Genomic DNA, 17466 nt, shown 5'->3' with positions numbered 1-17466 from the left:
GTAGATAGAGGTGAAAAAGGATTCCTCAAAGGACAAAACTTCTTACTCCAATTTATTCCACACACTAGAAGAAATGATATGGCTTCCATTTTCCAAATGTACTCATACTTATTAAATACTTCTGTCAATGTAATATCCAGCGTGCCTTATATTAATATACTAAACAAAAATTTAAAATACAGTGCACTTTTTTTTAAAAAAACCTTTCTGTGTCATTTGTTCTTTGTTTTAGATATGATTGCAGATATATCGGATATTTTTTGTTGTTACATCTCTGTTTTGACCAGAGTTCTATTTCTGAGTAATTTTTAACAGAGAAACAAGCTATGGCATTCCCCCTCCTCCTTGTGGAGGATAGACCCCTCCTTGACCTCAGTTAACATTATGGAAAATAGGTGATCTTAAGCCATCTCTTCTGGACTAGGACTTTCATTAAAGTGCTGCACCCTGCATAGGAAGAACTAAAGGATTTTACTTAATATCCGGGCACAGAAACACAGTTCATGACAAAACTAAATTGTACATGTCACCACATAATGTGTGAAGTAAGCTTCACTTGCAAACTAGTGTAGCAATAGAGGAGATGCAAGACCAGGACTTGGCTTCTTGCTCAGCCCGTGATTACCATTGGAAAGAAGAGAACTGTGGAAGGGGTGTTCTTAATTGAACCAGGAGTCTGCCCTGAAATACTGACAGATCTCAGCAGAGTCTTCAGTTCTCCTCTGCTTCAGTGACACAGAGGTGCCACCACAGAGGTTTTTCCACACAGAAAGAGCCTGGTTTTGCCCCTTCTTCCAGATAACTCTCTCTTTCAGACAGAAACTCAAATCCAGTCCTGTCACAAGGAACTCAGCCAGCAGGCTGTTCTCAGCTCCTTCCCAGTTGATATCTTCAACTGAACTCCTCCAGTATTCAGACTGAACAAAACTGTGAGGCAATTTCCCCCACTGCAAACCTCCTTGCAATCAATACATTTGGTATCCATGGCTTACTCAGGTTAACTGCTTCAGTCCATTACAGCATTTAACTAGGTTCATCAGCATTTTCCCCTTCCTTGAGAGGAGCAATCTGACTACGGTTACTCATGCCCTAGGGACATCCAGGATAGACTACCTTAATGTACATTATGTGAGACAGTCAAAATTTGAAGGCTGTGGCTGCTAGATACTTGGTGGTGGCAAACCTACAGGAACATATTGCTCCTGTTTTGTTCACATTACACCAGTTGCCAGTTCAGTTCCAGGTCCAATTCAAAGAACTGAAGGTTACTTTTTAAAGTCCTGAATCCTGGTTCTCCAACATTGTGCTATGGGTGCCATGATGCCTGCCAATACTTTTCCTGGTGCCCACTAAATGTTTTCAGAAAGTGTTTGAGGCCAGGTGGGGCTTCTGTTCAGCAAGGCTTCTGTTTGACCATCAGAGATCTGATTGGCTGTGGAGATTAAAAGAATATTGCTTTGGTGACAGCTGCCACCAGAGTGTAGGTTTCATTCTCGCACTCTTTTGCAGTGTATTTTTTAAACAATCCAAGTGCGTGTGAGCATGTGACTCTCCCATGGCAGCTATTTTGTAGTTCTACCTACACCCTGCATCAAAATTCCGGAGGTGCTCATAGGCTCAAAAAAGTTGAAGACCCTTGCCCTATGATCTGAAACTGCAGGATTACCACTTCCCACATAGGCCTGCTGGGCTTTGTTGTTATCACTTGAGGTTTTTTCTGCATGCCCTTAGTTCTCAAAGTGCAGTGGGTGGCCACTAGAGATGCAGGGCATTCTAGTTAGCAGCACTGTGATTATGGAATTTCCTCCCCACCCTCCAGAAACCTCATGTTGCTCTTTTGTCATGTCATTGGGTGGAAAGACAAGTTACTCTGATTTTTGTGTCATGGCAAGATAAAGTGGAGAGATCACTGAGTCTACTAACGTCTTGAACTGGGAGAACTGCTGGGATCTGGAGTTGAGGGGGCATACGTGTGCAAATGAAGAATGGTGCTGAGAATTGCCTTACAAAGGCTACCCCTCTCCCCACATAAGTGACCAAACTATTCTTTATACTAAGATAGAATAGCACTGTGTGGGTTCTAAGGAGGCAACTCACAGAAAAAAACATGGATGGGCATGAATATGTTCACATATACCTTTCTGTGTGATGATCATACTGCTTATGGCAAACTTGGGGCTAAAGGATTAACATTCGGTACCTCTTAATAGAGATTTGAGATGGCCTGCAACTGCTGTTTGAAAATGGCTTTTTCCACACTAACCTTGCTCTGCGGCAGGCTTCCGTTTCTGTCCGGAGCAAGCTAGCAATTTCACACCAGCTGCTCTGTGCCACCATTTGCTCCGGAGCAACCCGCAGTTTGCCATGCAGCAACAGAAACCTGGTTTTTCAGGTTTATGCTCTCTGCTTTGCCTGCAGAAGTTCCCAGGTTCAATCCCTGGCATTTCCAGTTTTAAAAAAGGGGAAGGCAGTAGATGATGGATTGATGGTTTGATTCAGTATAAGGCAATGTATGTGTGTTCATGTGACTATAAGACACATGTAGGTTTTCTAATTTTGGCATGGGAAAATATATACAGAAATGACTGTAAAATTTTGCAGCTGAAAGCACAGTTCCTTTAGAATACATAAACATCAGGACTACATATAGAATACATAAACACAGTTCCTTTAGAATACATAAACATCAGGACATAATAGAGGAGTGCAGGAGTTAGAACCACTCACTGGCAGACACTGGGAGCATTATCGACAATGAGAACATAAGAACATAAGAGAAGCAATGTCGGATCAGGCCAATGGCCCATCCAGTCCAACACTCTGTGTCACACAGTGGCCAATATATGTGTGTGTGTATGTATATATGTGTGTATATATATATATATATGTACATATACTGTGGCTAATAGCCACTGATGGACCTCTGCTCCATATTTTTATCCAATCCTCTCTTAAAGCTGGCTATGCTTGTAGCTGCCACCACCTCCTGTGGCAGTGAATTCACATGTTAATCACCCTTTGAGTGAAGAAGTACTTCTTTTTATCCGTTTTAACCTGACTGCTCAGCAATTTTATTGAATGCCCACGAGTTCTTGTATTGTGAAAAAGGGAGAAAAGTACTTCTTTCTTTACTTTCTTCATTCCGTGCATAATCTTGTAAACCTCTATCATGTCACCCCACAATCGACATTTCTCCAGGCTAAAGAGCCCCAAGCGTTTTAACCTTTCTTCATAGGGAAAGTGTTCCAAACCTTTAATCGTTCTAGTTGCCCTTTTCTGCACTTTTTCCAATGCTATAATATCCTTTTTGAGGTGCAGTATTCCAAATGAGACCGCACCATTGGTTTATACTGGGGCGTTATGATACTGGCTGATTTGTTTTCGGTTCCCTTCCTAATAATTCCCAGCATGGCGTTGGCCTTTTTTATTGCAATCGCACACTGTCTTGACATTTTCATTGAGTTATCTACCACGACTCCCTCTTGGTCAGTCTCTGCCAGTTCACACCCCATCAACTTGTATTTGTAGCCTGGATTCTTGGTCCCAATGTGCATTACTTTGCACTTGGCCACATTGAACCTCATCTGCCACATTGACGCCCACTCACCCAGCCTCAACCGATCCCTTTGGAGTGCCTCACCATTCTCTCTGGTTCTCACCACCCTGAACAATTTAGTGTCGTCTGCAAACTTGGCCACTTCACTGCTTACTCCCAACTCCAGATCATTAATGAACAAGTTAAAGAGCATGGGACCCAGTACTGAGCCCTGTGGCACCGCACTACTTACCGTCTTCCACCCCCTCAAAGAACTGTAACGGGTTAGTGAGGCAAGATCTTTCCTTACAGAACCCATGCTGAATCTTCCTCAATAACTTGTGTTCATCAATGTGCCTACTCATTCTGTCCTTGATAATGGTTTCTACCAACTTTCCCGGTATTGAAGTCAGACTGACTGGCCTGTAATTTCCCGGATCTGTTACACCTCAAACAACTTTTTATTGGGGAATATTAATATTTCTTAGCTCAAAATGGTAGGCCTACGAGAGGTGAGGTGTATAGGATCTATGTCTTTGTCTACGGAGATAGACCACTGAAAATCCTTTGGTTAATAATGGATTTTATTATAGCATAGGGTTTCAAATAGTTACATCCCAATCAAACAATTTCAAGCATACAAGAGGAATACAAGAGGTTAGCTGAATAAGCAGGATGGGGGAGGGTGATACAATACCTAGATCTTTGCAGGGCAGGCTCAGTCAGAGGAAATGCAAGACCTCTGGAGGGAGATTTCTCTTGAGAGGAAGGGGGGTGAGGGGAGGAAGGGGGTGGAGGAAGGAGAGGATGAAGGGATTCCCTTTTTCCTTCCTTTTTCTTCTTCTGCAACCAGGATCCCCGAACCCTCTGCTCGCTAAACCTGACAGGTTGGGTTGTCTGTTTTCTAGGGAAAATTACGTCACACCACTCAATTAACCTACCCCATGAGGGGGCAGAGTGTCATACCAATGGAAAATCGGGGTGTCATATGTGTAATATCCAATCAGAGACCATTCGTATCATAGATCCATACCCCAACATAGGCATTTTAATTACACTGGCCAAATGACTTTATGGCCTTGTTTTTCCCAAAACTGGTTCCTTGAAGCTCCCCAAAAGTGATAGATTTCTCTCTTAGTGTCAACTATGGATAGGCATCCATCAAGTGGTCAGGGGACTGAATGACTTTGATGGCCTTAGCAATTAGTTAAAGAAAAATAGAAACTTTGTTAAAAGTCAGAATTGTGAGATCAGTTTACAGGTTATACCACACATTCACAACAAGAGGAGTGCTTGGCCTCTAACCTTCGTGTTTTCTGCTGCCTTGTCCTGAGGATTACCAGACACAAGCCATTTATTTTTGTTGGAGGTTTCCTGGGTCATTCTTATTTCCTTCTGCTTTGATAACAGGACTTTTAAAGGTTGCCAAAAGTGAAGCAATTTTTATGGCACTGCCCACACCACCTCTCTGAGCCCGAAACTTTTTCATTCCCAGGAGCAGAAAGATGGACGTTTCTCAACCTTTCAGCTGGCATCATGTTGTTCTGGCTTGTGAACCAGAATCACATTACAGACCTGCTTTGGGGTCAAGAAGGAATTGGATTTTTCTCCCTTATGTGCAACAGAGACCATTCCAATTCAAATGGGCATTGCTGTGTCATATTAATATTCTAGGGTTACATTGCAATATCACATTCCAGGGGTGCATGGCTTGGGAATAAGTACAGGGGTGTCTTCCTGGGTATCAGTTCTCCTCTGGAACCCTTTTTAAAGATGGGGAAGACACTCCTTCATTGCTACACTGTCCAGTCCTTTCAGTTTCACAGTTCCCTTTGCCCCATGGCCTTTTTTCTCACTCCCATTAGACGCTTTCATTTAGCTTGCAATATTTCAAGAATTTGATTCCCCCCCCCCAAAAAAAATAAAAATATCTATTTTGACCTTTGGGGCACCAAAAGAAAATGGGTTTCCTATAGGCCACTTTGTTTCATGCAAAACAGACTATTATATAAAATAACTTTTTAAGTGTTATAGTGAGATCTAAAGAAGGGCATGCATACAGAGGAAATAAATACTTACTGAGATTTTCTTGATGTTTTTTACTGTCTAAGAAGCAAGTTTGGGTGGTGGGATCTGCAGTTAATAAAACTGCAAGCAATTGCGTATGCAGTTCTGTCTTGCAGATGTCTGTTTCTTCTCTGCTTCTTAGCCTCTTTACAATCAAAGCCACTGTTACATCTAGCACTACTGAAGAACTGAGAACATAGCATGTTGCAGCTGGTTTAGAGAATAGGCTCCTTTGTTATGGTCCTCTTTTGCAGGCTCTGTATTCTAATATATTTTTATATTAGTATTTGAACAGAGTAGACTCCAGCTTCATTCTACAGAAAAATGTTATTTTAACCCATGCTTTAGAGGAAACCAATGGAAAATTACAACAGATTCTAATGTATCACTCTTCACAATTAAGAGACCTGATGACATTGACATCAATTCTGACATTTATCGCCTTTGCTGTTTTTTCTGCCCAGTCAACCCAAACCGAGGATTTCCAGACCCCAACTTGTCATTCTTTTAATCTGCTAAAAACATTGTCACTATTTTCCATGCTAATTCACTGCCCATTCTCTCTATATGTAAGACTGCTAATTCCATCCCATACTACTGTCTGATGAAGTGTGCTTTTATAAAGCACACAAAAGCTTACATTTTCAATAAAACTTTGCTGTCTTAAAGGTACTACTGGTCTCCAGCTTTGTTCTATTGCTTCAGACCAACACAACTGCCCACCTGGTTCTAGGCCCCATCCTGTCCTTCATTCTTTATATGTCCTTCAATCCCTCAGTATTTAAAAGGCAGGATGGAATGTTGCCAAATGTAAGGTGTCTTCACAATGAGGAATATACTTTTGTCATACCTTTTTTCTTTTTTTTTAAAGGCCTTTTTTAGATCTTTCTTTTCTTGTCATATTTTTGCACCATTTTAGATAGCATTCTGGACCATCTTCATCACAACTTTGCTTTTCTTTCCCCCCTTGATACATTATATACTTTGTGGATAATGCCTTGAAAGGTAGATTAATCTGCCTGATGTTTATGTAGCTGTATGGTAGAGCTAGTCTATATCTATGGTCAACAGGACTAGCTTTAATGGGTAACTGTGACACTCAGAAGAATTCCTGTGGTTCCCTCATTCCTATCCCCTCAAAAGCATTAACAGCCAAGCTAGCAATTTTAAACCAAGCTTTCTTTCATCTGAGAAGTTCCTCTCTCACCCAAATATACAGAACAGCACAGGAGAGGAAAACTGGCTTAGTGTGTCCTGACAAAATGGAAGACTGGACAAAGCTAGTTGAGTGAGTTTTCATTGACAGGGTTCTCTGAAGAAGACAGAGACCTCATGGAACAATGGACAAGCTGTTATTTTAAAAAAATAACTCCATTATTTTTGAGATAGTCTTGTTTCATAATGGATCAGCTAAATGTATGCTGTGGCTATAAAGGGAGACCTCGGCTTTCCAGGAGCTACACACAAGAAGGTAATTTCATAGCTTTAGTCTTGTGTGAAGTGTGTATACTAGAAACTTTTAGATTCCATTTTTCTGTGTTTTTGTTCAACATACTTTCCCTATCTATGTAAATGTTCTGCCTTCATTATAACCAATTTATATTGGTTACATTTCATTATAACCAACTTACATTGCCTGTGTAATAAAAGGAAGAGGATCTGAGATGGCTGATGAATTTTGGATTCTCATCTCTGTTGCTTTTCCTAAAATAGAGTAGATGACTGTGGTGCAAGTACTATAGACACTGTATCACGTGACCTTTGAATGCAATTATTTTTCTGAACCTAGAAATCTTTTAATTTTTTTTTGCTCCAAAATATAGACCATATGGAGACATCTTTTTATTAGAAGTTAATAGCAAACCTGTCAGTCTTTTAGCTGAGAAATGTTATGCATCTGTGATAGATTTCCACAGCTGTTCAAATGGGATCTAGTTTTTTTTTTTTAAAAAAATAGTTATCTGCTTAAAACTAATAAGAAGTACTATGAAGTTCAGAGAAAGTTTCCTGAATTTTCTCATGAACCTGAAAAGCTCTGGAATTCTGGAGAGGTTGGAAGTAAGGGCCCAAATAGACTTGCCAGGTCCCACTCAAGAAATATCTGGAGACTTTGGGGGCAAGGAGCAACATTGTGACAAGCATGATTGAACTCTGGTGGGAGTTCTGGCCATCACATTTAAAGGGACATAAGAATATAAGAGAAGCCATGCTGGATCAGGCCAATGGCCCATCCAGTCCAACACTCTGTGTCACACAGTGTCACACACTCTGTGTCACACAGTGGCCAAAAGAACCAAGTGCCATCAGGAGGTCCACCAATGGGGCTAGAAGCCCTCCCACTGTGCCCCCCCCAAGCACCAAGAATACAGAGCATCACTGCCCTGGACAGAGAGTTCCAACAATACACTGTGACTAATAGCCACTGATAGACCTCTGCTCCATATGCTTATCCAGTCCCCTCTTGAAGCTGTCTATGCTTGTAGCCACTGCCACCTCCTGTGGCAGTGAATTCCATGTGTTAATCACCCTTTGTGTGAAGAGTACTTCCTTTAATCAGTTCTAGCCCGAATGCTCAGCAATTTCATTGAATGTCCAATAAGACCACACACCTTTTAGATGCCTTCCCTCTTCTTTTGGGTCTTATAGAACTGGACCCCGGTCGAATCTTTTTGAAACTTTGGGGAGCATTTTGAGGAGAGGTATCAGATGGTATACTGAAAATTTGGGGCCTCTACCTAAAAAAACAAAAAAAAACCCATGAGAGCCCCAGATATCCATGGATTGATTCTCTGTTATACGCTATGAGAACTGGTCTCCATAGGGAACAATTAGACTTGCCAATCTCCCGCTTTCCCAGGCTCCTTCCCATTCCGTCAGCTGGCTGGCAGGGGAAAGCCCCGCCCCCATAGCCACCATGTGCCTTTCCACCTCCGGAGGCTTCTTGGAAAGGCTTCGTCTTGGGATGGTGTGTCTGTGTCTTTAAGGCTGAATGGGGGCAGGGGGAGCAGGGAGAGAACAACATGGCTGCTCCCAGTGGCTGTGAAAGCAGCCCAGACCCTCCATTGTTGCACAATCTTTTCAGAGGTCATTTGCATAGGGAAGGTAAACTTGAACCTTTGGTTGCTCTGTGTTTCTTTGAAGAAGATGGAAGTTCAGCAACTCATGAGTAGAGATGCCAATCCCCAGGTGGGGCAGGAATGAAGCCCAAAGGCTTCCACGAAAAACCAGCCTCAATTATGAAAAAAAATTATATAAATTACTTCCTGCATAAGTAACAATACTTATAATAAATACAATTGAAAAATACTCCGAACCCAAAGTCCTTTCATTCAGTAGCAACGTTTATTTCTTAGTAATGGAAGTCCGGGGAAATCCTTGACAGGCCATGAAGTAGAAGTCCAACGTTTCAATGTCCTTTCAGCAAGGAAGGTGTATAGATGAAAAGCAGCACATCGCTATTTCGCATTGGCAGCACAGCACAACAATGCTACAGGGAAGCGCATATAGCTCTGTTTCACCTGAGGCTTTAACAAGCTTCACTAATCTTGAATAATTTATACATAGCAATAGCTGAACTTTTTTTCTGCAGATTATATACACCTTCTTTGCTGAAAGGACAGTTGAAACGCTGGACTTCTACTTCACAGCTTGTCAAGGATTTCCCCAGACTTTCATACTAAGAAATGAACTTTACTACTGAATGAAAGGACTTTGGGTTTGGGGTATTTTGCAATTGTATTTATTATAAGTATTGTTGCTTATGCAGGAAGTAATTTATATAAATTTTTTCATAATTGAGGCTGGTTTCTCGTGGATGCCTTCGGGCTTCGTTCCTGCTTCACTTTTCCACGTTACTCTTTGTGTTACTCCAATTCCCAGGTGGGAGCAGGCCCTCCCCCATTTCAGAGTCGTCAGAAACGGGGTGTGTGTGTGGAATGTCTGCTGGGCACCTCATTATTCCCTATGGAGACCGATTCCCATAGGGTATAATGGAGAATTGATCTGGGGGTATCTGGGCTCTGCAGGGGCTGTTTTTTGAGGTAGAGGCACCAAATTTTCAGCATAGTGTCTGATGACTCTCCTCAAAATGCTCTCCCAAGTTTCAAAAAGACTGGACTGGGGGGGCCAATTCTATGAGCCCCAAAAGAAGCCCCATTATTTCTAATGTAGGGAAGGCATTTAAAAGGTGTGCAGTTCCTTTAAATGTGATGGCCAGAACTCCCTTTGGAGTTCAATTGTGCTTGTCACAACTTTGCTTATGGTTTCACCCCCAAAGTCTCCTGGCTGCACTCCCAAAGTCCCCAGATATCTTGAATTGGACATGGCAACCCTAGGAACAATGGAGTGCCCAGCGGATATTTTCCTCCCCTCCCTGCTTTCTGATAACCCTGAAGAGGGGGGAGGGCCTCCAAACTGAGGAATCCCCTGCCCCCAACTGGGGACTGGCAATCCTAGGCCCAAATGATAAAGGCCTAAGAAGAGCTTTCTTGCTGCCCCAAGCAGAGGTTTGCAGGGAGTATAGCTTTAAATTCATCAGCTTGTAGCTCCTGACTGACAACTGCAGCATCCTTTTCCCTATCATATGCATAGATAATTCTTTAGCAGACAAAGCTCAGGTTTTATTTACACATCAATATCTGTTCTGTTCTGTTCTGAAGAAAAGCAAGATTATCCTCAGAACATTCAACACAGATACAAGTATAATTGCAAGTAAGAGTAAATATACACAGTAAAACCTGGTTCATTGCCATTATCCAAGTTTCTTTAACATGATTACCATAGCATAATAACTGATTTCATAAATTATCTCTGATTTTCACTTTGCCAGTGCAAAGTTAGCCATTTCATTAAGTATTAGTATGTTATCTTCTCAGCATGTTAATTCAGCAAGTGTTCAGTTTTAGATGTGCCCCAAGGTTATATCCAATATAACAATTGGATTCTATAATATGTTCTTAAAGTTGTGTTCTCATATGAGGAAAAATACTTATTGTCTTTATTTCTGAAATTGCAGGAAGATTTATTTGCACTAAAACGCAAAGACTTATTGCTTCCACTTTGAATAGTTTCAATAGAATTGTTATGATTATAGGATACTTTTGTTAGCAATACAAATCTTGTTGATTGCTTTCTTTGCAAGAATAATCATAGTCCTCATATCTTTTGCTCAGAACTTTTTTCATCCATCCTCAAGATGATAGCTGTACAAAAATGTATTTATTTGAAGGGCTGCTTTCTTTTAAGATTGAACAGCATACTGTGTACATCTTATATTCTAATAATCAAGTGTGGGCCTACCTGCAGATACTTAAACCTGTGGATTGGCCCACACTGACAGAAAACATAGTTCTGCAATCTTGGGGGACTCCCCAGGTTTGTATAAAAATCTGGAAACTTAAAAAACTGGAGGGGTTGCCAGCACAAGCACAGACAATGCTCCCACATGGCCCACCACCTACTTTGCTGCCCAGGTGGCAAACTGCTCCCCTTTGCAGGGCTGGTTTCAGGGCATCTGGCGCCCCGCCCTGCTGCCCGCACCCTTCCTCCTTCCACCTTGTGAGGGCAAGGGTGAGTGCCATAGTGGCAGCACAGAACAGCTCCTGCACCTGGAAGCACAGACCAGGGAGGTTGAGTGACAATGACTGGGCAGTGTGTGTGCTCTGAGGCACAGGAGCCATGCTCACTTATTTCCCTCACCAAAGAGGCAAAGGTGGCGGGGGAGGGCCCAAATAGGCAATCCCCAGGCCACACCCTAGGCATTCTTCTAGCACTGCCTAATGGACAGGCCAGCCCTGCCCCCATGGCAAATCTGAAAGTGGCTGGAGGAGCCATCTCTGCAGCTGCTGATGTGGAGAAGTCATCCCTGCCCCTGCTGAGGTGGAAAAGCTGTTCCCACCACTACTGCTGAAGCAGCAAAGCTGCAGACAGGTAGGGGGGTTGTCCCTGCTGTACCTGCCACCACTGCTGATCGTGCAAAGCTGCAGGCAGGTGAGCCATCCCCACCACAGCCAGGCAGAGAAGCTATTCCTGCCTCCACCACAGTGAATATACATGCAGGCAGTGGAGTTGTATAATAGACCCCCCACTATTCTCACAGTTCCCGATTGTTGTATTTTAATAGTCACAGTGAACTGAAGAGTGGATAATCTGGAGTTACTGCTGTGTTTACTAGGCTTAATGGAAATGAATCCTAATTTGAACAATTTCAACATTTTAAAAATAGATGAAAAATCTTTAAATATTTATTCAGCTTCTCACATATGAAATAAAGAATTGTTACTGTTATATGTGGGAGAAGCAGGGCTTTTTTGAGCAGGAATGCAAAGGAACGCAGTTCTGGCTGGCATCGCATCAAGGGTGTGGCCTAATACGCAAATGAGTTCCTTCTGGGCTTTTTCTATTAAAAAAGCCCTGCACAAAACAATGGTGATGTCAGGATGTGTAGCCTAAGATGCAAATTAGTTCCTGCTGGGCTTTTTCTACAAAAAAAGCCCTGAAGGAATCTGAATTCGGCAGTATGTAATTTGAGCTGAGATTACAATATGCTCTAAAATAATTGTTGAAGAGTTATTAATGTGCTATATAATGATGAGCTTGTGTTCTTTTTTTTAATATGAAGTTCTTTCCAGTGTAAAAGGTTAATGTGGTGTTTACAAAGCTTTCATTAATTCTACTGAATGTAGGCTTATAAAATGCCTTTTTGCTAATATCATAGGACCAAGATTTATCTGATGAGGAAGAGAGTAGTGATGGTGATGAAGACTCTGATGAAGAAGAAGAAACAGACAAGGAAGAGGTAGAAGCAGATGCAGCAGATTATGATAACCAAGTACCTGAAAATGAGGGACGGAGCAGTAAATCCCCTGACAGCACAGAAAGGAATCAAGTGATTATGGAAACCATAAAGGTAAGCCATTTTTTCTCAGTCACTGCTTCTTAAGAACGCAGAAGTCACTGCTCTAAGAGTATCAGCAGAAATGGGAAGCTTATTACTCATACTATGGGAATAATTAGTTTCTCGATTTAATACAAAATGTGAAAAATTTTGAATTTGTTTTATTATTATATAAAAGTCAAGGAGAACAATGATCATAGCATCATTTTTCACTTAATACTTCTTTAAGCATTTAAAATATTTAACAAGATTAAGATTTATAATGATAAATGATTAAGATAATATGCAGGTTATAACAAAGGCTCATACTCAGTGTTGTTTATCTTAATGCTAGAGATGAAACCTTAGTTCTACTTGATTTTCTTTGAATATTTTGAAACATTTTGTTTATTCTTCCAAAGAGATAATATTCCTGAATACTGTAATTATGAAAGATTTCAGGTTTTCACGGCTGGTAACATCATTAGGGTTTGTAGAATCTTTCGGGCTCAAGTGCCGTGTTCTACTGGAGAAAGTTTTTCTTCCAGACGTTTCGTTCTCGGCTGCGGAGAACATCCTCAGTGGCATTGCAGCCGGAGCAGGCACTCTGACCTTCTTGGCTGCTGTGCATTGAGTGAGGCCAGGGCTGCTGGAGAGCTGCTATTTCTAGACTGGAGGGGGTGTGGTGAAAGGGCAATAGGTTTGTGGATGTGCCCATTGTTTGGTGGGGCTTCCTGGAAGGGTAGTGATAAGGAAACTGGCTGTTGAATGTGACCATTGTTCTGTGTTAATTGCTGGGAGGGTTTGAAGGGGTGTGAAGAAAAGGAAGATGGTTGTTGACTGTGCTGATTGTTCTGTGGAATGTGCTTGTTGTTCTGTGAATTACTGCAATTTATAGTCTGTAGGGTGTTTTGCAGAGCTGGTACCAATATTTGAAAAATGTATTTTATTAATAAAGCTGATTTCCTTTGTTGTATGTAACTATTCATTATATTTGAAAACTTTCTAATGAATTTATTTCCCCAACCCCTTTTTTTACAATATTCCAACTTTCTTTTGAGAAAATTAAAAAAAAACTTTTAAAAAAGAATACACTATCCCATTATCCCCTGCACTGTTATTCACATGCTAGAATTATTTTGCAGATTTGTAGGTCTGTGTTCCAAGTAAAATGCTAACTAAAACCTCATTTAAGGTATAAAGTCAACCGCCAGTAGAATTTTTCTCAGTTTAATTTGCTTAAAGCTAAACTATTTTCAAGCTATAAAAAACATAAGGTTGGATCCAGCAGAAAATATCTGCTTGTGCTAAAGCTCTTGCATAAATGGAAGTGCAATAACGAGATCGCCGCAGCTGCTTGTGATGAGTCCCTTTTTGCATTTCCACTTGTACAAGATATTATTCAATCAGTTGCTGGACACTGTAATATATAGGGAGGAAAGCATTAGGAGTTACAAAAGATCTTGCTGAAGCAGAACTGTTATGTCCATTTCTGTTTCCATTTGTGCATTCTTAGATACAAGTCACCCATCTGCCACAATGGGACATTTATATTTTTACAAATTTGACAAGATTGCACTGTCTTGTATATTTGATTTTTAGAAAGAAGTGGCCACTTCAGAAGGAGAAATAACTCAGCAAGGTAAGAACAGTTGTGCCTACTTACCTTTTGACTTCTAACTAACTCATCTTTGTTTCATGAACTACTAAATAGCTGTATAAGTCTCTTTTTGAAGAATATCAGCTCTTTCTGGATGCAAAACTGTTATCAACCACAGATGTCTATGTTTGTGCAGCTCTATTTCAGCTTGTATGATACAGGCCCACTTTGTAGTTTGAGAGATCTGTGGGTCATTGCTTCAGTCAACCTTTCTTTTTCATGTACCACTTCCTTGATTTCCTCTTTTTCATTTCAGGTATAGGATCTATCTGCTCTGCTTTGTTTCTTGGCATTAATGTTAAAATGAACTTGTAGTTTGGCAGCATTAAGGCTGAAAGAAGCTATGTAGAAAGTCCCAATAGAGCTCCATGGTGCAGAGTGGTAAAGCTGCAGTACTGCAGTCTGAGCTCCCTGCTCACGACCTGAGTTCAATCCTGGCAGAAGCTGGGTTCAGATAGCTGGCTCCAGGTTGACTCAGCCTTCCATCCTTCTGAGGTCGGTAAAATGAATACCCAGCTTGCTGGGGGGAAAGTGTAGATGACTGGGGAAGGCAATGGCAAACCACCCCATAAAAAGCCTGCCATGAAAACGTGAAAGCAACGTTACCCCAGAGTCGGAAATGACTGGTGCTTGCAAAGGGACTACCTTTACCTTTTAGAAAGTCCCAGGCTCAACCCCCAGCAACTCCTTTGAAAAGGTAGTAGGTGATATGAAACAGAGAAAGCCATTACCAGTCAAGGTAGACAGAGTAGACAGTACTAACCTTGGTAGATCAGTCAGGGTAGATACTACTGACCTTGGTTCAACATAAGGAATCTTTCGGTGTTTATATTAAAGCCTTGATCAGATTGGTCTGATGCTTTTAATTTTACAGTGAATGCAGAAAAAAATGGCATACTCCTCTGCCCTTGCCACGCTGTCATTGTGGTCTGCTTTGTGTCAGAAAAAGAACTGAACTCTGCCAGTTTTAAATTAGAAGGAGAACAAAACACTGGTAAAGCCAACTATATTAACTGGCTACAGTTCCAGCCAGTTGCAACTGTAAATATGGCAGAGTTGGCTTGGATCTTGTTTCTTTTGAATTTTCTAATTATTTTTTTCTGATGGAAATAAGCAATATAGTACAAGCTGTGTTCCAGTTGCCATTTAAACTGTTTCTAAGAGTTAAAGAAATATATTGTTGGCTGATTTTAGTCTTTCAAGTCAAAGCAAAGTGGAACACAGTAGTAAAATTTAAGCTTGAATTAAATTTTATAATTTCCCTGCAGCTGAGGGGGAAGAACTTTGGAACTTTCTTATATTTTCTCTGAGTCTTGACTCATCAGGCATCAGTTCTAATTGCTTCTCAATACTTTCTTCAATTTGTTAGCCTTTTAGCCTTTCTACTTTCCTGGTTGTAACAAGCACCAAATAGTTTGCTATAGTCCTAATCCTGCAAGTTATAATATACAGATGAAGCTGCAGTTACACACTTGAGCATAGCATGGGATTTGTTACTCAGTTTTTTTAGCATCATTTTCTACAGTCATCAGTCTTTGCAAATTGTGCCACACCAGAAAGAAGGTATGAAAAGAAACAGTCACAAAGCAGCAAAACGACCTATTATACTTAGTGCTTAGTGCTGATCTTTCTAGGTAATCTGCTGTAACCTAGTAAATGTTGTCCAAATGGTATTAAGATACAGATGGAGCACCCAACTGTCAGTAATTTGTGAGTGCCTGGAAACTCAAAGGTATAAAATACTAGTCAAACAGTATGGCAAATTGATGTCTGTCGAGAAAATTAACTGTCGCAGGTGAGCAGAGCAAAACCTACCCTATACCCAGGCTCTGGTAATTTTGTCCATGCTTCCAGAATCTTCCTGATTTCATCCTGTTGACATTTGATATGTCTACATCTAGGTGTCCCACAGATGTATATGAAAACAAATGACATTACCTCCCTAACACAAGTTCTGGCAGTACAAATGTAAGTTGACAATGAGACCGATTTCACACTCACTCTTCCACTGCTCTCACGTCCGTTTTCTCCGTTTGGTGTCCTCCCGATTTCCCGCTATTTGCTCCGGGGCTGCAGCAAACATCACGGTTTTCGATGCAGCAAACAGAAACCGCTAAAAACCAGTTTGTTTGCTGCACGAAAACTGCAATGTTTGCTGCAGCCCCGACGCAAATAGTGGGAAATTGGGAGGGTGCCGCATGGAGAAGACGGATGTGAGGGTGGAGTAAAGTGAGTTCGAAATCGGCCTGAATCAAGAAACAAGAGAATTGGATGAGCAGATTGCTAAAAACACAAAGAAAGCAATTTACATTTCTTCAACCACGTATATCTGGAAAAGGATGCTGACTAGGGATAAATTTGGGACTTTGGATGACAAAAGAAATAAAAGAATTGCTTAAGAAGGAGAAGAAAATATTGGGTTTATACCCAGCCCTTCACTCTGAATCTCAGAGTGGCTTTCAGTCTACATTACCCTCCTCTATAACAGACACCCTGTGAAGTAGGTGGGGCTGAGAGAGCTCTCACAGAAGCTGCCCTTTCGGAGTGGTGGCAGATAAATTAAATGAATTCTTTGCATTTGTTTCCACTGTGGAATAGGAGGGGCACATACCAACAGTAGAGCTGCTGTTTTTGGGAAGGGTTTCTGAAGAATGGAATCAAATTGAGGTGACAAGACATGAGGTTTTAGGATTACGGGGGAAATTAAAAATGAATATGTCTTCTCATCCAGATTGTGTACATCCATGGGTTCTTAAGGTGTAAAATTGTTGATGAGAAATTGTTGATCTACTAACCTGTATATAACTTGTTGCTAAAATCGGTCAGTATACCAGAGGATTGGGAAGTAGCATGTTACACCGGTTTTTACAAACACTCTAGAGATTTAGGAAAGGACAGGTCAGTTAGCCGAACACAGGGATCCCCAATGTGGTGTCTGTGGGCAATAAAGCACCAACAACTCCTTTCCTGGCACCCACCAAGTGTTTTTAGAAAGTGGGTGTGGCCAGGTAGCCTATGCCTAACAGGGCTTCTGATTGCCCACTGGAGGTCTAATTGGCTGTAAAGATCTTGAAACATTGATTTTCCAGCTGCTGCTACTGTAACCCAAGGATCTTCAGTGCATGACTGCTGCATCCAAGAAAATATTCTTAGATAATATGTTCATTTAAAAAGCCATCCTGTTAAATAGAACTTCTGCCTGAAATGTTAAAGAGTAAATGTTGAAGAGTAAGAAATGTTAAAGAGAAAGGAGTTGTACAAACAGAGTACTTCATTCAGCTTTGTTCCCTTTGCCATGTGGCAGTGCTCTTATTAATACAGAATAAAGTT

General features: G+C 41.1%; 1 protein-coding gene across 1 annotated transcript in view; it reads left to right on the top strand.

Annotated features, from left to right (window-relative positions):
- RPGR (retinitis pigmentosa GTPase regulator) overlaps window positions 1-17466 on the top strand; it is a 50427-nt gene that overhangs the window by 27536 nt on the left and 5425 nt on the right. Inside the window, exons 14-16 of the mRNA XM_060234116.1 lie at window positions 12318-12509; window positions 14079-14118; window positions 15113-15130. Of these exons, the coding sequence (XP_060090099.1) occupies window positions 12318-12509; window positions 14079-14118; window positions 15113-15130 (250 nt within the window). The remainder of the gene's footprint in view (window positions 1-12317; window positions 12510-14078; window positions 14119-15112; window positions 15131-17466) is intronic.

The sequence above is a fragment of the Heteronotia binoei genome, chromosome 3 (assembly GCF_032191835.1).
Source record: "Heteronotia binoei isolate CCM8104 ecotype False Entrance Well chromosome 3, APGP_CSIRO_Hbin_v1, whole genome shotgun sequence".
NCBI classification, from domain to species: domain Eukaryota; kingdom Metazoa; phylum Chordata; class Lepidosauria; order Squamata; family Gekkonidae; genus Heteronotia; species Heteronotia binoei.
The sequence above is the reverse complement of the archived record's forward strand: the minus strand, read 5'-3'. Positions and strand labels throughout refer to the sequence as shown.